Genomic DNA, 20,860 nt, shown 5'->3' on the forward strand with positions numbered 1-20,860 from the left:
TTAATATTGGTTACATTTATGAGCATGTGAGTAAATAGTGAAATAACGAAGTTTGACATCGATTTGGGCACTTTAAGCCGAATATTATCAAATTATGCTCTAACAGTAACTTTAGGGCACTGTCAAACACTATAGTTTTCGGTTTGCATGAAATGTAAATATTAACCATTATTTTTTTTCTTTTTCCTAAAGCAACAAATTAATAGGCATTTTCCCTAAAATCCAATGTCTGGTTATTATTAAATAAATAAAAAATTGTAATTGTGTCGAGTGCATACTCCTCCAATAAACCAACAGGCTGTATTGGGAACAGTAATATTTAACGAGACTCTGAAAAAGTAAAAAGTTAAAAAGGCCGTAAGTGAAGTAACTGAATATCATAGAAGATGGGAAAGTGTCCCTGAATATACACACGAGATGATAATTTCTACAATTGTTGTTTGCTCTAAGCGAATTATTTTCTCTGGTTTTTTAAATTAGTTTAGAGTTTGACTATCGCTTGTTTAGTTTAGTTGAATGCTTGCTATACATACAGAAATATCTTAAATGTTTCCCAATCACCTTACCAAAAATTTTTCATTACGAATCTTACCATAACAGTCTACTCACTTGTGGCAAACTCAGGATATGAGTCGAGTATAATTGAATCGGTCGGAGCTAAGAGGAATTAAAGTCACTTTTGACAACTTTTCAGAAGCAAAAAATATTCCACTAATAACACAAATATTATATTTTTATGTTATAGAAGACAAAAGAATATTTAAAAGTCTTAGTTCCTTCTTCCACCGTTCGATGCACATGACGTCAGTTGTTCAAATTGTTGCATAACCCAAAATTTCATATTTTGACTTAATTCCTTTTAGCTCCGACTGATTCAATTGTAATATACTCTTCCAATCAACTTCATTGTTTATATATATTTCTCAGTTAAACTCGGACATTTGTTACAAAATATCATAATATGGTTTTGTATTTTTTAAATTCATTAGAATTCTACACAAACAATGCTTGAATTGTTTACATTGTTTAAATAAGGTATAAAATGAATTCTGCAGGATTTAAACTGCCATCCATTGATCCAGCTATTTTTTTTTGTCCTATGGCTCCTTTGTAGATAATCTTTTACAGGACGAGGCATGTGAGTTAGACAAAGAGGAGGACGAGGTCAAACTGGAAGTAAGAGCAGAAGAGAATGAAGTGTTAACTGAGAGGTGAGTGAAGTGTGTGAGCCTTCACTACATTGTTGGTTTAAATAATGACGATGAATAGAAATTCGTAATTAGTTTGAACATGATTGTTGTTCAAATCAACGACTCAATATCGTCAACCTATAAGTCTGTCTGTATTAGTTTATCTATATATCTGTTTCTCTTTTTTTCTGTAAATGTCTCTCTTTCTCTGTCCATCCATTCATCCGTCCCTTTATCTGTCTTTGTGTCTGTCTGCTTCCTATCAATCAATACATACATATATTCTGCCACCCACAAAACCATGCATGTGCCTATTTAAGTCCCCGTGAGAAAATGTATGAACAGCACATAGAAGTCTGTGCAGGAGTTGAAATAGAAACATCTTTGGATACAGAATATTCATAATGACTTCAATATCAAACGCAGTACACTAGATATGAGAAACTATATTATTTAACTGTTTTAAAACAATTTTTACTCTATCTCTAACAGCTTCTGATGCAGAAATAATTCTAATGCTATTTAGCATATGAAGGCATCGTTTGCTCTACAGTACTACATCAAGCATGTCATAATTTTAATTTCAAGTGTATTTCGTGTATATTTTGCGATTCCTGATGTTACAGAGTTTCTTGGAAGTTTTATCATCAGATTCGTATGTGATAGTGACTGAAATGATATACGTCTCTTAGGTCAATTCCTTGTTGGCTCAGTAACTGAACATTTCTCTTGGATGCGAATCATGTGTTTCTGATGTGCTGTGCCTTTATAATATTTTACTGATATAAGGAATGATTTTCATGCATAATATAAGTAATTTACCTATATAAGCTCTTTTCTTGCTTTTGACATATAGTACAGGTTTCCACACACTGAATATAGGCTCTTGTTCCGGGATCTAGAGTGCAACAAATTACAGATTTTATGATGTTTACATTAACAAAACTATGAGGCAGAGACGTATGCTAGTGGAATCAGTAGTGAAGTCATGAAACAATGTAACTTGTCAGAGTACTCCGAATGTTGACAGTGCCATTGCTACAGACATGAGAGATCCAATACTGCGGATACCAATATGCATGTGATATGGCCTCTTGGCATAGTTGAGACAAGTGCTGCCACTTGTTTGATTTGCAAACGCCATTTAGGGAAAAGCTTCCAATAAACCATATTGAGCAATTCCGATGTGAGTTGTGATTAATATCGGATTTTCGCTTCAAGAGAAAATATATTGCATGCACTTCATTCATTACTTTTCATATACATAGATTCATATTCTAAACCTTGAGACAAACACAAATGTATTGCGTCAGAAGCAGGCTACTGTCAAGAAGTGATGGAATTTAAAACTATTTATGAGATTTAGATAGAGTAAATTTACATGCATCGAAATATTTTTCCACTTTGCTTGCTATTATTTCATGTTGAATGTAATGTCGATTTTTTTGTGCTTTATTTTGTGTTAGTCTGTATTGCTCGAGCTAAGTGCACGTTTTCTTCACAGCATTGGAGTGCCAGCTTTCTGCGACAGCATTGCAAAAGGTGAGGACATGCAGAAGACACACAAATGTGAGGTTTGTGGAAAATGGTTTTTTGACGTGGCAAGGCTCACACACATGCAGAAGGCACCATTTATTTGTGAGGTTTGTGGAAACGATAGTTTGCAGGTTGATCATCTAAAAAGACACGCACTCTTACATACAGAGGACAAGTCATTCAGTTGTGACATATGTGCAAAGAAATTTTCGACTGCCAGTAATTTGAAAAAGCATGCACTCGTACATACAGGCGAGAAGCCATTCGATTGTGATACATGTGGAAAAAAATTTTCCCATTCTGGTAGTCTTAAAGCCCACGCACTCTTACACACTGGGGAGAGGCCATTCAGTTGTGCTATATGTGCAAAGAAATTTTTAACTTCTAGTAATTTGAAGAAGCATGCGTTCGTACATACAGGCGAGAAGCCATTCGATTGTGGTATCTGTGGAAAGAATTTTACGCATTCTGGTGGTCTTAAAGTTCATGCACTAGTACACACAGGAGAAAGGCCATTCAGTTGTGACATTTGTGGAAAGAAATTTTCGCAGTGTGGTAGTCTTAAAGCTCATGCTCGTGTACACACAGGGGAGAGGCCATTCAGTTGTGGTACATGTGGAAAGGAATTTTCGCATTCTTACACTCTTAAAGCTCATACACTCGTACATACAGGGAAGAAGGCATTCTCTTGTGATATATGTGGTAAAAAATTTTTGGCTTCGAGTAATTTGAAAAAGCATGCACGCGTACATACAGGCGAGAAGCCATTCAGTTGTGATATATGTGGTAAGAAATTTTTGGCATCAAGTAATTTCAAAAGGCATTCGCGCATACATACAGGTTAGAAGCCATGTAGTTGTGATATATGTAGGAAGAAAATTTTGGCTTCATATTAAGGCCTCCCCACACCGACGCAAAATATTCGCACCAATGGCGGATGTTTCGCTTCGCAAAGTTGCAACTGTCTCAGTGTACATTGCGGTCTATCAGTGTGCCTACACCAACGCGAAAGTATTGCCGGACGTCTGCGAATCTGCAGCGTTAAAATTTAGATTCGCTGCCGCCGCGAATTTTATGATGGCGTTCTGTGAGAAATTGTAAGCCAACATCCAGTATTGTACGATTTATTCCAGAGGATTACAAGTAAGTAAGGAAAAAGGGCAATATGAGATTCAATCCATTTGGAATTAAATGAAAGTGGTAAATTATTCACATATCTTAAGAGAAAAATTCTAACCTACATACGGCATGTCTATAAGTAATAATTTCATATTCGCGTATTTGTTGCCTTTTATCAGTCCTTCAGAATATCATAGCATTGCTTGTAGAGAAATATATTTCTACAGAACCTACCTATATGAACTTTGCGTCTTTTAACAGCTTATTAAGGTTTAATAGTTCAAAGTTAATAATTTTCTTGGTTTAGGAAAGGTTTCACTCTTAAAAGCAAACATGTAAGCCTATATTTAATAGCAATTTTTAGTCAAAACTAATCTCATTCATATTTTATTCCTGTGAAATACTCTAGGAGCTTTTATATTAGCCAGTATAGGAGAGTCGTTTCAATAAATATAAATAGGCCTATTAATTATTTTCCTTAAACCTTACGGATTCGCGCTGTATCTCTTAACATTAGTACTCGCGTTTGGTGTCACTACAGCTCTATCAATAATAAATAATCAATGTTTTGGATTTAGGCTAATATTTTTATTTTATTATGCGATATTTGTCTGCATAATGTTAAAATAATCGACTTGCAATTAATTTTTAAATATTAAATATAATATAGGATTGTTGCTTAGTCAATTTTCCAAAGACAAGTGTAAATCTCATAAATGACACCAAGAAGGCACCACTTATGAGGCAACGAGGACAGGAGATAATGGAGTAGGGTAGCCAGTTCCTTTCCCCCTCCATTGCATACATCGCCGAAAAAATTAGCAAAAATCTACACCTAGCAGATACTGCTTCACACTTACTCAGGATAATTTTATTAACTATATGTTAATATCAATACTTTTGGGACAAACCCCTCCCAGATTGTAGACTTGGCATCATCTCGTGTCTTCCTTCTCTTGAAGGGTGCATTATAACAGAATCAAAGAAAAGTTAGAATAGACGAGACGAAGTAGTCTCTTCTGTTTTCGAGATTTTGTTACGCACTTAATACACATGTATTGTATACTATTTTTGCACTATCATATATTTAGAACTGCAAATAGTGTATGAATTTTACGATACTTTCTGCGTTGAGAGCGCGTTTTAGTGAATGTAGCCATTATACATTGAAGGGAGTATTAGTTTGCTAAAAAGTTTAATAAAAGTCAGTATGGTTTTCTTTTTGTATTTAATGAGGAAAAAAAAACTTGATAAATATGTTATTGAGGGGGTTTAGACGTATTATATTATATTATAATAGAAACGCGGACAATTGGAGTATAATAATTATTTTCAAATGTGAATGTATTGATTTCACAGCCACCGGCGTGGCTCAGTCGGTTAAGGCGCTTGCCTGCCGATCTGAAGTTGTGTCCGGGCGCGGGTTCGATCCCCGCTTGGGCTGATTACCTGGTTGGGTTTTTTCCGAGGTTTTCCCCAACCGTAATGTGAATGCAAGGTAATCTATGGCGAATCCTCGGCCTCATCTCGCCAAATATCATCTCGCTATCACCAATCTCATCGACGCTAAATAACCTAGTAGTTGATACAGCGTCGTTAAATAACCAACTAAAAAAAATTGATTTCACAGCACTAAAATGATTTATATCATGTTAGGAGTTTGTTGAACGTACTCTCATCAATTCCAAGAAAATTGCTAAATGACCTAGAATTTTCCATTGTCATCTCTCTGAGTAGGAATAAAAAATATATTACCAATAAAGGATCTTTTATTTCATTTCACAGTTTCAATTATTTATATGTGCTGGGATGGTAATTCATGTTATGAGGGATTCTCTGAATATTCGTTTCATAGGTAATTTATCTTTTCAGATATCTTTAACTTCTTGTTTCTGATGCACTTTTGTATTTTTCTACGTGGACGTCACTTTCTGACCCACACTTCTTTCTTTTTCCTATGTGTTCTCTCATCCAGAGATTTAAGTTCTTTGACAACGTTTGCAACCGGAAGCACAACATCTAAGGCTAAATACTAGGTATTAATGTTCGTCATTTTGATTCTTTTCTTTCAATAATAATTTAATTAAATGTATTCTTATATTTCAGTTACATTTATTTTAATATTGTAACTACATTTTTGTTAATATTTTGATTACATTAATTTTTTTAATTGTATTATTTATATTTTAATTACATTTATTTTAATATTTATTATTACATTTCAAAACACCTACGAGTAATTATAACAATTTAAGTGATTGAAGTATTGTGTAAGTAGATTTGAAATCAGAGCAAAGATTTCTGTATTAGCAGACAAGAGGTTGTCTTGAGTTATTCGCCAAGTAAAAAATACTCTTTTCTTTAACTCGCTGTAACTTAAAAGCCAGTAAATATTTTGAATAGCGGCAACTATTAAAAGTAATTTCCATTATCTCTCAACATTTCATTCGCTTTGCCCCCCCCCCCCCACCTAACGTGATAAATAAAATAGTTTGCTGCTAACCACTTCTGAAGGTGTAAATGTCTATTTTCAACAGATCACTTCCAAATTAGTAACTTTTTTTCCCCTCCGCGTTCTAAAAACAATTTTGATTTCAAAATTTATTCCCTGCTTTCCTCAGACGTTGACCTGCCAATGATAAAAATAACAGTGCGATTGATTGATTATCATAGGAGCTACGACATGATATTCCTCTGCATACGCGAAATTTGGTCTCTGTCAGCACTGCGAATATTTCGCGTCGGTGTGGGGTAATGTGCGAATTTCGTTGCCGCCGTATACGCGAAATATTCGTCGCTGCCATGGCTGCGAATATTTCGCGTTGCTGTGCGGAGGCCTTTATGTGGGAAAACCAAGCTCAATCTGTTAGATTCGAAAAGCAAGTGCGTGTACGCACTTCGTAGAAGTTCTCATTTTTGCGGGAATTTTTTTTTTTAGTCTTGAATTAAAAAAAAAGCGAACACGAAGACAAATATATTACATGCACTTCGTTAATTACTTCTTCATCATAGGCATGCACTCTCCATTTACGAAATGAAAAGTTAATTATTAAAACCAATACAACTGTAATTCACTTCCCGAAAATGTGTCATGTATAATCAGTGTGATAATGATTCCTTGATACAGCCGAAAGTTTGTTCTTAGAATATTCTGTGTGAGACGTAGCTTCATTATGCAGATACTTAATTATAGCTTTTAAGAAACCCATAGGTTCATTGCCGCCCTCACATAAGCCCGCCATTGGTCCCTATCCTGTGCGAGATTAATCCAGTCTCTGTCATCATATCCCACCTCCCTCAAATCCCTTTTTATATTATCCTCACATCTATGTCTCGGCCTCCCCTAAGGTCTTTTTTCCTCTGGCCTCCCAACTAACACTCTGTATCCATTTCTGGATTCGCCCATACATGCTACATGCCCTGCCCATCTCAAACGTCTGGATTTAATGTTCCTATTTATGTCAAGGGAAGAACACAATGCGTGCAGGTCTTCGTTGTGTAACTTCCTCCATTCTCCTGTAACTTCATCGCTTTTAGTCCCAAATATTTTCGTAAGGTAATTATTCTCAAACACCCTTAATCTCTGTTCCTCTCTCAAAGTGACAGTCCAAGTTTCACAACCATACAGAACTGGTAATATATCTGTTTTTTAAATTCTAACTTTCAGCTTTTTTTGACAGCAGACTAGATGACAAAAGCTTCTCAACCAAATAATAACACACATTTCCCATGCTTATTCTGCATTTAATTTCCTCCCGAGTTTCATTTATATTTGCTACTATTGCTCCAAGATATTTGAATTATTCCACCTCTTCGAAGGATAAATCTCCAATTTTTATATTTTCATTTCGTGCAATATTCTGGTCACGAGACATAATCATATACTACGTCTTTTCGGGGTTTACTTCCAAAGCTATGGCTTTACTTGCTTCAAGTAAAATTTCCGTTGTTTTCCTCAATCGTTTCTGGATCTTCTCCTAACATATTCACGTCATCCACATAGACAAGAAGCTGATGTAACCCGTTCAATTTCAAACCATCTCTGTTATCCTGAACTTTTCCAATTGCGAAGAGCGAAGTTAAAAAGTAAAGGTGATAGTGCATTTCCTTGCTTTAGCCCGCAGTGAATTGGAGAAGCATCAGACAGAAGATGGCCTATATAAACTCTACTGTAACTTTCATAGAGACACATATCAATTAATCGAACTAGTTTCTTGGGAATACCAAATGCAATAAGCATGTTATATAAAACTTCTTTCTTAACCGAGTCCTATGCCTTTTTCAAATCTATGAATAACTGATGTGCTGTACCCTTATACTCCCATTGTTCTCCAATATCTGTCGAATACATAAAATCTGATCTATAGTCTATCTATTATGTCTAAAACCACAGTGATGATTCCCAATAGTTTCGTCTACATATGGAGTTAATCTTCTGAAAATAAATTGGACAAAATATTGTACGTCAACAAATGTGATATTCCTCTAAAGTTTCTACAATGAGTCTTGTCCTCCTCCTTAAAAATAGGTATAATTATGGACTCCTTCCATTGTTCTTATGTACAATTTCCTTTTTTCACATAAGAAGTACAAGGGTATAAATTTTGCTAGATAATGCGCTTCCACCCTCTTGTATTAATTCTGCTGAAATTTGATTAATACTTGGAGACTTGTACTTCTTCAGATTTTCTATCGCAATTTCGACTTCAAAAAGTGTGGGTTCGGGTATAAATGGCTCAACAGTTTGTATTTGAATTTCGTCCCTGTCATTTGTATTTGGCCTATGTACATTTAGTAGTTACCCAAAATAGTTCTTCCATCTGTTCAGGATTGAATGAGAGTCTGCAAGCAAGTCACCATACTCATCCTTGTTCACGTTTATCGTTGCCTGATATCCATTCTTAAATTCCTTTATACCCTTATATAAATCTCGAATGTTTTTATTCTTACTATTTGTTTCTAAGTCATTCAGTTTTTCTTTCGAGTAATCTCTCTTTTTATTCCTAAGTGTACGACTTGCTTCCTGTCTTTCATTGAAATAATTATCTCTATTCGCCTCAACTGGATCCTGTAAGAATTTCAATTTTGCCTGTTTCCTTCTTTCTACTAGCGTACAACAATCTTCATCAAACCATGGATTCTTTTTCTTATTTTCATAATAATCTATGCTCTGTTTAGGTGCAATTTTGATACTAACTCTGATATTTTTCCACATGCTTTTAACATGTAACTATTTCTGAACTTCGTCGGAGCTTTCTAAAGTGGCAAACCTATTTGAAATTTCGATCTGACAATGTTGCTTACGTTCCTCGTCCTTTAATTTCAGGATATTTAATCTACTAATATTAACTTCTTGCGCTACTCGCTTGGCTACTGAAAGTCTTTCTCGTAATTCTCCAATTACCAAATAATGGTCAGAATTACAGTCTGCCCCCCTGAAAGTTCGAATGTTGATATACTAGTATGTCTCCGTTTGACTATGAAGATGTGATCTATTTGGTTGTGTGTCAATCCAGCTGGAGAAGTCCAAGTATGTATATGTATATCCTTATGGGGAAATGTTGTACTTTTGACAATTACATTTTTTGATGTTGCAAAGTTGACTAACCTAACTCCATTGTCATTACTAGTTACGTGTAGGCTCTTTTTTACAATAATAGATTTAAAAATATCCCAATAAAATTTTCATGTGATATCTAGATAACTGATCAAAAGTAAGATTAATTTCCTCATATAAGCCATCCTTTATATGGTCGTCTTTCTCTTCTGTAGGGGTGTGAGCATTTATAACTACGACACCGCAACATCTACCCTTAAGTACTAAATACGATAACCTGTCACTGATAAATTCGACCTCTTTTACTGCCGATACGGGTAGAAATTATACTTGGGGAAATACTGAACTTCATAAGAACTTTCCTCATCAGAAATGTGTCCTGTGTTCTCCCTCAACATTGTGAATATCTCGGCTACTCTTTCAAATTTGAGCAGTCCCTTACATCGTAAATCTAGATTAGTGCTATAACTTTTAACCTCCTATAGGAGGATTGAAGTTAATATACTGAAAGTAGCTGTAATATATCTAAGCAGAAAACACCATTATTCAATTTCTGTTACATTGATGCTTAAAGTAAAGAATACAGTTTTATTTTACATGCCCTAAGGCCCCTGCACTACAGGTCCTCCCGCACACCACCCCGAACTCCCTTACAGCCTACATGATCCCTATAGGCCTCACTGCGGTCCCACGAGTTACAGTGAGGCCATAGTGCTACCACCTACAACGAATGACCACATATTCACGGGGTCCAAATTCGGTGGTGGCCTACAGCTGACTCTACATCAAAGCAAACCCGAAACCTAGGAAGGAAAAGGAGATGATATTGATGATGAAAGAGGACGAATGTAATTATGATGGCGAAATGAATCTGAGGTCCAACGCCAAAAGTTACCCAGCAATTCTGCTTCTATTGGTTGAGGGGAAAACCTTGGAAGAAACCTCAACCAGGTAACTTGTCCCAACCAGCATTTGAACTTGGCCCCACTCATTTCATGGTCAGATGTGCTAAGTTTTACTCCACAGCAGTGTACCGAACAAGGGTTATGTAGACTAATTCTTTTTATTTTCTGTTAGCTTTCTTATGAATATGCATAGAGAAATGTAGTGCTGTCCAGGCTATCCTTGTAATACCTTTCTTCCATCTCCTTACTTCATAGGCTGTCTGTCGCATGTAACACTGCAGGTCGAGTTTTGGTCACTGCTGCTCTAGATTCATCCAGCCGAAATAGTGCATAGCCTATATGTAAGGAAGTGTAACAATGAAATTTACGCTAAGCATTTGTGGTTACGTAGATGTGAACAAAAAAAAAATGCTGTATTTTGTTTTCCTTGCCTCCTCTTCAGTGGTGATACTACATGGACTAGGAATGATGTGACAGATTTAGGACATTTACCCCTGAAAATTAAAAAGCACGAATCTTCGCAGTCTCACCTGAAAAATGTTGTTTCATTGGTTATGTTAGGGAAAACTAATATTGCTGCGCAATTAAGCGAAGCGTACAGAACAAACTTTCTTGAACATAACGAAGAATTGAAAAAAATCGTGAAATTGTTAAAAAATATATTGACTGTATTAAATTTTGTGGCCTATATGAACTTCTCCTTAGGGGACATGAAAAAAGCGATTCAAAGAACTCTGGTGTATTTCGTGGGTTACTACAGTCTGTGAGTAATCTAAACGAGCCTCTCAAAAATCATTTGGAACATGCCACTATGTTTAAAGGTAGTAATTATAAAACAATTCGGAATGAACTGGTAAATTGCATGTTGAGTATCTGCCGATCTGAAATTCAGACTGAAATCGATGGTATTAGGTTTTTTTAGCGATCATGGCAAATGATTCCACAGACGTCTCCCAACTAAGTCAGGAAGTTTTGGTTTTTCGATATATACTGCATTTATTTTTGTCCTATACTTATTAGTAATGATATCAAGCAATGAAATTTGTATGTAGGCCTACCAAAATCTTCTGCAGATCCCCCACTCCAGAAGTTCACAAGCCGCCACTGTTGACACTAATGACAGAGTAGATGCGGTGCGAAGTTTGAATTATTACACTGGTACAGATGCATTTCTAACATTTTACTAACCCAGTTTGGGGGTTTCAGGTTTCACTACTGCAAGTATGTAAATATAGTTATATCTGTTTTATAATATAATTATTATTATAACTAAGCATTAAGAAAAGTAAAAATAAGTATTAATGCTTTTTTTTTTTTTTTTTTTTACTACGTAACACGGAGAACAAACATTACATGTACACGTTTTAAATGTCCTGGAGAATTGCCATTCATTCATTCATTTATTATCTTCCATAGATCTTGCATGAGCAATGAAGCTTTAATATGTGGAACAAGTCAAAATTCTACAATATTACAATTACATTTTTACAATATTTTTCAGCCACCGGTGTGGCTCAGTCGGTTAAGGCGCTTGCCTGCCGGTCTGAAGTTGCGTTCGGGCGCAGGTTCGATCCCCGCTTGGGCTGATTACCTGGTTGGGTTTTTTCCGAGGTTTTCCCCAACCGTAATGTGAATACAAGGTAATCTCTGGCGAATCCTCGGCCTCATCTCGCCAAATATCTCGCTATCACCAATCTCATCGACGCTAAATAACCTAGTAGTTGATACAGCGTCGTTAAATAACCAACTAAAATAAAAAAAAATAAAAATATTTAGCAATTTTTACAGTTTTACGATGTAATTTTCTACAATGATGAGGTGAGGTCCGAGGATTCGCCAAAAGATTACCCGGCATTTGCCTTTTGGTTGGGGAAAACCTCGGAAAATTCCAACCAGGTAATCAAATCAAAGGGGGAAATGAAGTGATGCCACTAATATTTACCTATATTATAGTCATTTAACCCTACTAAATGTGGAACGTATGAATAAAATGGAAGGTGAGGCTAGAATTATTATGGTTAATGTAACAATGCAGGCCTACAAATACCACCTTTATTTTATATGCTGCCAAATAAAAATTACATAATACTGGTAATATTTAAGTTGAATATTTCTATTTTTAAATTCCGCAAATAATCTCAATGTTTTGAATTCATCATATCACAGTCTAGTATATACAGTCGCGAAACTTGGGGTGATTTTTTTGCATTTCTCGCGATAGTTGCTAGCCGCTTGGAGCGCTGTGTGTACTAGGAACAATAGACTGTGTCACTGCCATCGTGATCTAATACAGGCCGTAAGGGAGACCATGTGTCTCGCTTAACCCGATCACGAAGGGCGGCGTTTCAACTATATAAATTAATTGGAATGCATAAAAAGTAACATATATTTCTCTAAAATGTAGTGTAATTGCATTGATGAAATTTAAAACAATGATTAGGAGACACTTCAGACATAATTCCTTGCGAGTTAAGGTGTAATATTATTTTTGGTGTGAAAATTACGTTGTTCGTATGTGTAATAGACCTACCTGCCTTTATTTCGATTAAATATTGCGAAATTCTTGTACATTAATTTATGCACGATTCAATAGTTTTCACCGCACGAATGTTTAGATATGTTGAAGTTATAGGTTATGTTTACTGTCCCAGTTGCCCCTTTGTGTCTAATTTTAGTGGTCTCCTGTGCCCGGCCATTCATATGGAAATATTATAGGTTATGTTTACTATATCTTATATCCCTAAATTCGCAGTTATACATTATAATTAAGCAGAATGTCATGTATGATACTCCGCACATTCAATTTGTCTGTATTTTAATACTACAATTGACTATTGAATTATTGTATTAATCTACTACCTAAGAGACGAAGTAACAATCGTACGTACACTAATTTCATAAGAGTGGTATGATAAATTTTCTGTCTTTATCAAGGAAGGTAGATGTGCTAATTAAAATCACAATATAAATTCATTTTTATTTAACCTCAAAATAGCTTCCATTCTAAACTTAAAATGTTGATGCAAAAGATTATGTTAACGTGTAAAATTCTCTTCACATTAAAATAACATAGTTTTGTAATTATTTCTGCTACATATTATGCAACAAGAAGTAAAGGGAACTTAGGGACACATTACACTAAATAAAGCTTAGCTATGATACGCAATAAAGTTATAATATAATAATTCACTGAGCTCCATACACTGAAATAGAAAACCCGAACATATATTACGGCCTGGTCTAGATCGAAAAAGCATTGACTGTGCCGTATTTCGCTTTATTGTGAAAAGTTGTGTAAACTATGAAATGTTTGTTATGGGTTGTAATAACTGTAAATGGCTAAAATACAATAATTTAAGTAATAATATGGGACAAGGAGACGTTTGTTGCACTACAAATTCTAAGGAAAAGAGGTCAGAGTTATCCTTCCGAAAGATCCAGGAAGGTGAGTTCATAAAATATAATATATACTTTATGAAAATAATATATAAACCTTATGTATTTCGTATTTCACTAGTGGAAGGAAGGTGTTAATTTTTCAAAAGAACACGATATCAAAAGTACAATACATTTTATCGTCTGCTAGGGAAAGAGTCTGTGATGAGGCGATAGTAGCGATCCTGGTGGCTAGCAACTATCTATGAATGCATATTTCAACTGTCTATGTTTGCATATTTAGTAAGTATTGACCTTCGCAACTGTATATACTAAACTGTGATAATATGTTTTTTCTGAGTTCTGTTTCTTCTCTGCATTGTCAATGGACCCATAAGATCACATTCTCCAATATTAATTCAAAACAGTTGATTGCTAGCACTTCGTAGTGAGAAATCACTCCCAATCGCCCCCACTCACTAGATCACTGATCTACATAGACAAATACTAGTGCTCTACTAGTGATCAACTGATTCAAGGCCGCTCTATAGCGCAGTTGTCATCACTGACAACTGGAAATCGCCTCTGATCACTGGATCACTGATTAAAATCACCGTGATCGAAAATGAGCTGTCACTGCCATAGACTTACTCAAAGAGTAACTACTGAAGCTTTCCTGGCGACGTGATAATTCGAAATTTTCTCGGGCTTCCAGCCAGGTCGTAAGTTGGTGATCCACCGACGTTTCGAGGATGTTCATCTTCCTCATCTTCAGGGTTAAGTGATATCTGAGGGTACCTAGCTCCTTAATTTATAGTGCCAGAGGGAGTCAGCCGAGGAGCTGTGCGCCGATTGGCTGTTATTAGTGCGGACCACGGCGAGAACGTTGCCGACGTGTCGTCTTGCTTTGTGCTTTCCGGCTGAATGACCTTGGGCCTCACGGTGGGCTCGGCGGACGAGTTCTCCGCTGATGACGGCCCGTCGTCCGGGCAGTGAGAAATTTAATAGCCGGTGACCATGCCGCACTTAGTTGGAGACCCGAGTCCCGGTTCAGGTTACCGCGTTCCGCCGCTATGGCCAGGGTTTCTTTTACTCTTCTATCCCAATAGCCCGCACACTTTACCAGGACCTCGGTAAGCTCAGTCAGCTATGAAGCGCATAGCAGAGATAATTAATAACATCTTGGCTTCCGGTCACTATCCCATTCCCTGGAAAGAAGCTCACGTAGTTCTCTTTCCAAAGCCCGGAAAGGATAAGACGAATCCAAGCAACTATAGGCCTATTAGTCTTCTCAGTTGTCTCAGCAAACTGGCGGAGCGGGTCATACATAGACGCCTTACTGAAGTAGTGTTGCCCCAAATCAGGAACGAGCAGTTCGGTTTCCACCCTGGTCGTTCCACTACACTCCAGGCACTCCGCATGACGGAGGACATTACCTGGGCTATGAGCACGAAGCGTGTAGTAGCTGCAGCTTACCTGGACATCGAGCGAGCATTCGACAAGGATTGGCATGAGGGACTCCTCGTTAAGTTACTGGGCATGGGAGTCCCAGATGGAATGGTACGCCTCATTTCTAACTACCTCCGAGGCCGTACATTCAAAACCCGTGTAGGCACTAGTTTCTCCACCCCCCGTGAAATTCACGCAGGAGTCCCACAGGGTTCCATTATCGGGCCCATTCTTTTCAATATATTCATTAATGACCTCCCGTTTCGCTATATTCACGGCAGAAGTAGTCATCTGTATATCTATGCAGACGACACTGCCCTCTTGGCGATGGGCAAAACCTATAGATTAGCGTCCCGTAGATTGCAGTCGATCTTAGATCACCTCCAGCCGTGGTTCCACGACTGGAGAATCAAGGTCAATGTAGAGAAATGTCAGGCCATACTCTTTTCACTAAGAGCGAGGCTCGAAGACATACCACCCACACTTTTCGGACGAGAAATGCCGTGGATGAACCAAATTAAATATTTAGGGATCATTATGGACTCTCATCTCACCTTCCGAGATCACATCCAATCCCTTCTTCGTAAGGCCAACGGGCTGATAGTTAGACACTATCCAATTCTGGCGGCCTTAACTCCTGACAACCTGAGGGTAGGACTTACCATATATAAGTCCCTCATTCGCTCTGTCATTACCTATGCCGCACCCGCATGGGGGTTTGCGGCAGTGTACCATCTCCGTAAACTCCAAGTTATCCAAAACCAGGTGATTCGACTCATTACCCATCTCCCCCGAGTCGCCTCGAGAAGAAAGTTCCATGATGAACTAGAGTTGCCAACCATAGACGAGTTCATTGCTCGACTGGCTAGGAACCTGTATGCGGAAGCTCGTGCTAACCCCAACCCGCTCATATCTGGCCTCGGCCAGTATGATCCTAGGTTACGGCGTAGACACCAGACAGGTCCATTAGCTATACTATTGAGACAGGAGGACAGGGAGGCTGGCGTTACTCCCAGGTTTTGGTAGCCACGACTGAACTCCATGAGACTCTTTGGATAGTGCAACCGCTTTAAAATGACCTTGTCTTAACTGGGCTAAACAAAATCCCTCAACAATATCTACTTTTGTTGATCGATGGAACTATCATAGAGCCAATTGGCTAGTGTAGATCCATCGATTCATAGAGTCATTCAACCTAAGAGCCAACTGGCTAGTCTCTGATATTGAGACAACTCATCCTGCCTAAGGTTTTTCCGTGGTTTTCCTAAGGCGCTAAGACAAATGTCGGAATGCGCCCTAAAAGAAATGGGCCACGGACCTGCACTCATATCCCCATGAATCTCCCTAATTAACTGTAAATTAATTAACAATTACATCTCTCCCCCCTCTTCGTAATTGAGCCATAATATAGCCAAATGGCTGGTCTCGAAATTGAGACGAATCAACAAGGCTCATGACAACAATCACCTCCTACATAATAGCCAGATTGGCTAGTCTCATATATGAGACAACACATCCTGCCTAAGGTATTCCGTGGTTTTCCTCAGGCGTAAGACAAATGTCGGGATGAGCCCTATAAGAAATGGGCCACGGACCTATATGCCCTTCCCCATATATATTCCCCTTTATTATAAACGACGTATGCCCTAGTTCAGAACATATAAATTGTCTATTAAATATACGAGGTCACTCAATTAGTCGCAAATTGAAAGGACAGGGACCTCTCAAATTGCAGATTTAGATTTCACGGCGCTTCTTCCGACGGCCTTCACATGCTTTGTCATCGAACAACAGATGACAGCGTCTTGCCCTCAGATATCACTTAACCCTGAAGATGAGGAAGATGAACATCCTCGAAACGTCGGTGGATCACCAACTTATGACCTGGCTGGAAGCCCGAAAAAATTTCGAATTACTCAAAGAGTTTGTAATATTACAAACTTTTTGGACTTACTAAATAACCGCGGCTTCAATTTGGGAACACATTTCTCACTTCGCTACGGCGTGGTATGGGCTCGGTCACTGCTTCACCGGTGAGTGAAAAATCACGTTTTATCCCATCACTACTTCTAATTGTTGTTTGGAATATTATTTTTGTCGGATCTATTTGGAGAAAAGAACAACTTTGCCCATCACTATTCCAGGGTTAAACTTCGAGCATTTGTTCGAAGGGGTTAAAACTGCTCTTCATCATCACGGCACATTTGATCGTAGTGGAAGTGTTCATAATATATCCTGGCATCATATCTGCATTGTGGCGGAGAGTGATGGTATCGGTAATAAATTGTGGTTCATTTTAATTTTAATATTTCATAGAGGTAAGTCTGCATTTTTTAATATTGTCACTTTTTGTCTTTGCTATAGTTATCATTCATGTGTTAGTCCCCTTATTGAGCGGTTATAGTCATTAATTTTATTTTCATGCTTTTTCATAAGGTGAATGTGTTATTTAAATGGTTATAGCTTACACTTCTTGAGGGCACAAATAGAAAGTTTGCTCGTAGCTGAGACGGCTAAGGCGCTTGCCTGCCGATCAGGAGTTGCTCTTGGGCGCGGGTTCGATTCCCGCTTGGGCTGGTTATCTAGTTCTTTCCCCCCTCCCCCGTGCTTTTTCCCAACCGTAAGGCAAATGTCAGGTAATTTATGGCGAATTCTCGGTCTCATCTCGCTATCACTAATTCCATTAAATAACTCTAAATAAAAGTTTATACAGCATCGTTAAATAACCAAGTGTATAGCGTGGAACTTCGGTATCTCCTCACACTACATAATTTCTTGGTCTCGTATCACTTAAATAATCCCCTCAACTAACCCACTAACCTTGTAACATTTCTCGACTTAGTGTCACTTAAGGTGCATCTACTGTCCGCGAAACTTATCTGGGCAGCTAAAAGAGTGTGGCGCGGGGAGTAGAGTGGTCGTGTCTAGCGGTAGCGCGGCAGGAGAGGGAAGGATGCGTGTAAAATACATTTGCTTGCTTAGTGTGATCGAACACTTCGTTGTATTTCTTCTGTGAAGACATATTTATGCAATGGTCGGTAGTAATACGAGATGCAACAAGGTTATACGCGTACACAGTAAGGGGTTGTGGTTGTTTGTTGAGATCAATAGGCGAAAGAGAAATGTCTTACTTACTTATGGCTTTTAAGGAACCCGCAGGTTCATTGCCGCCCTCACATAAGCCCGCCATCGGTCCCTATCCTTAGCAAGATTAATCCAGTCTCTACAGTAATCGTATCCCACCTCCCTCAAATCCATTTTAATATTATCTCCCATCTATGTCTCTCCTCCCCAAAGGCCTTTTTCCCCCTGGCATCCCAACTAACACTGTATACATTTCTGGATTCGCCCACACGTGCTACATGCTCTGCCCATCTCAAACGTCTGGATTTAATGTTCCTAATTATGCCAGGTGAAGAATACAATGCGTGCAGTTCTGTGTTGTGTAACTTTCTCTACTCTCCTGTAACTTCAGCCCTGTTAGCCCCAAATATTTTCCTAAGCACCTTATTCTCAAACACCCTTAACCTCTGTTCCTCTCTCAAAGTGAGAGTCCAAGTTTCACAACCATACAGAACACCCGGTACTGTTTTATAAATTCTAACTCTCTGCTTTTTTGAGAGCTGACTGCATGACAAAAGCTTCTCAACCGAATAATAACAGGCATTTCCCATATTTATTCTGCGTTTAATTTCCTCCCGAGTGTCATTTATATTTGTTACTGTTGCTCCAAGATACCGGTATTTGAGTCCACACCTGTGGAGTAGCGGTTAGCGCGTCTGGCCGCGAAACCAGATGGCCCAGGTTCGATTCCCCGTCGGGGAAAGTTACCTGTTGAGGTTTTTCTGGGGTTTTTCCTCAAGACCCTGGACTTACTTCATCGACATTATCACCTTCATCTCATTCAGACGTTAAATAACCTAAGATGTTGATAAAGCGTCGTAAAATAACCAACTAAAATAAAATACTGGTATTTGAATTTTTCCAGCTCTTCAATGGATAAATTTCCAATTTTTATATTTCTGGTCACGAGCGTAATCATATACTTTGTCTTTTCGGGATTTATTTCCAAACCTATGTCTTTACTTGCTTCAAGTAAAAGTCCCGTGTTTTACTTAATAATTTATTGATTTTCTCCTAACGTATTCACGACGTCCGCATAGACAAGCAGCTAATGTAACCCATTCAATTCCAAACCCTGTCTGTTATAACAGTAAATATATCTGTGATGTCAGGGAAAAGTAGTATAAGTAAAAAATTTGAGAAAATGAGATATGTGTTTCCAGGGATGTATTATATCGCTCTTCAGGTCTGGGCAAAGTGGTATAGCTGTGTAGCGATTTTTCGCTGAGTCATTATCATTGAACCAAACATTATAACTACATTTATATCTTCCGTGTCTGGGCAAAACAGTATAAGTTGAGTTATACTACTTTATACGTTATTAAACAGATTATCCAAAGAATATAAGTTGAGTTACAGCCTACTACTTCTCCCATGTTTGACTACAGTGATTAGTTTAATAATATTAGCTAATGTAATTCACTTGATTTTCATTGTACATAGAGAAATTTAAAATAAGCAAACTTAAAGGTAACATCCCACTCCGAATAACCATGATTGTTGTTTCTAATATTTCTATGTTGAAAGTCTGATAATTTTGTTCGCTTGTGTGCTGTGGATGTGACTCGAGTGGAGCTATATTGAAAGTCGTGCTTGAAGCAGGAGTGGTTTTTTGCCCAGTTTTGCATTCCTATTTACTGTTGACACTTGAATGCATCTTATCATCTTAGATTGTGCACATGGTCTCTGTGAAATAGCATCATGTCTCAGAGCAAAGAAGAATACCTGAAAAGAATAGGCTAGAGATTAAAATAAAGGCAAGTTAGTAATTTCTGTAACAATAGCTAATGTTATAAAATGTAAATTCAGAACTGTATTCTTATAAAATGCTTTAAAACGTTCAATTCAAAAACAGAATTAACTCTTTTAGGCCTATGAATTATAAATCACTTACGAAATATCATTTTTATACGAGACTAGTAACACTTCAGCTGAGAATAACAACAAACTTAAGATATGTATTTATGGACAGGGAGCGTCAGAGAATGAGAGCTTAGTTAGACCAAAAAATGAATTCAGAACTTACAAACAGGAGAAGAAGAGGAAGCAAAATACAGGGCAATCTTATGTTACAGCAAATGATAAAGTAACGAGGCAAAAAGGTCCTAAAACACTCACGGCCTTCAGAATGAAGGGAAGGAAAAAATTCAGGAAGATGGAAGCAAAATATAACTTATTTGATGACTACTGGTCTCTTCGAGATTATATAATGAGTTACATTTTTTACTTCTATGGTAAATTGTAAACCAATTAAAATGCATCAAATCAGAACTCAAGTAACAAGAAGAGAAAATTCACGCAGAGTAACTCGTTTCATTCCAGCGTTAATGGAGAACACCAATTGATTTCAGTTATAGGTGTTACTTTTATAACAACGTCTCTGATGTCTTACCTAAATTCTTCCTTAATTTCCCTTTTTTGTTCGTTCCCCACATTTCTCTTTTGTGGTCTGTTTTTTTTTTTTTTTTTTTTTTTTTTTTTTTTTTTTTTTTTTTCACTCTGTGTTTGTTGTGCTTTGTCCAATGAGGCAGTCCCGTTATTGGGAAAGCTGAAAGAGTGTCTTTCTTATTAAGCAAAATATTGAACAATACAGCCTATGGCTGATT

At 37.5% G+C, this 20,860-nt stretch overlaps 1 protein-coding gene across 8 annotated transcripts in view; it reads left to right on the top strand.

Moving 5' to 3' along the window:
- Nucleotides 1–20,860, top strand: part of LOC138710300 (gastrula zinc finger protein XlCGF57.1-like) — a 52,734-nt gene that overhangs the window by 10,440 nt on the left and 21,434 nt on the right. For 3 of the 8 annotated variants that reach the window (XM_069841091.1, XM_069841086.1, XM_069841087.1), the window contains 2 exons: nt 1,129–1,211; nt 2,695–11,627. In XM_069841091.1, the coding sequence (XP_069697192.1) occupies nt 1,129–1,211; nt 2,695–3,571 (960 nt within the window). In that variant the 3' untranslated portion in view covers nt 3,572–11,627. Of the gene's footprint in view, nt 1–1,128; nt 1,212–2,694; nt 11,628–17,165; nt 17,450–20,860 lie in introns of those variants that run through there. The other 5 variants (XM_069841088.1, XM_069841089.1, XM_069841090.1 and 2 more) reach the window with 3 other exon arrangements.

Source organism: Periplaneta americana, chromosome 12 (assembly GCF_040183065.1).
Source record: "Periplaneta americana isolate PAMFEO1 chromosome 12, P.americana_PAMFEO1_priV1, whole genome shotgun sequence".
Lineage (NCBI taxonomy): Eukaryota > Metazoa > Arthropoda > Insecta > Blattodea > Blattidae > Periplaneta > Periplaneta americana.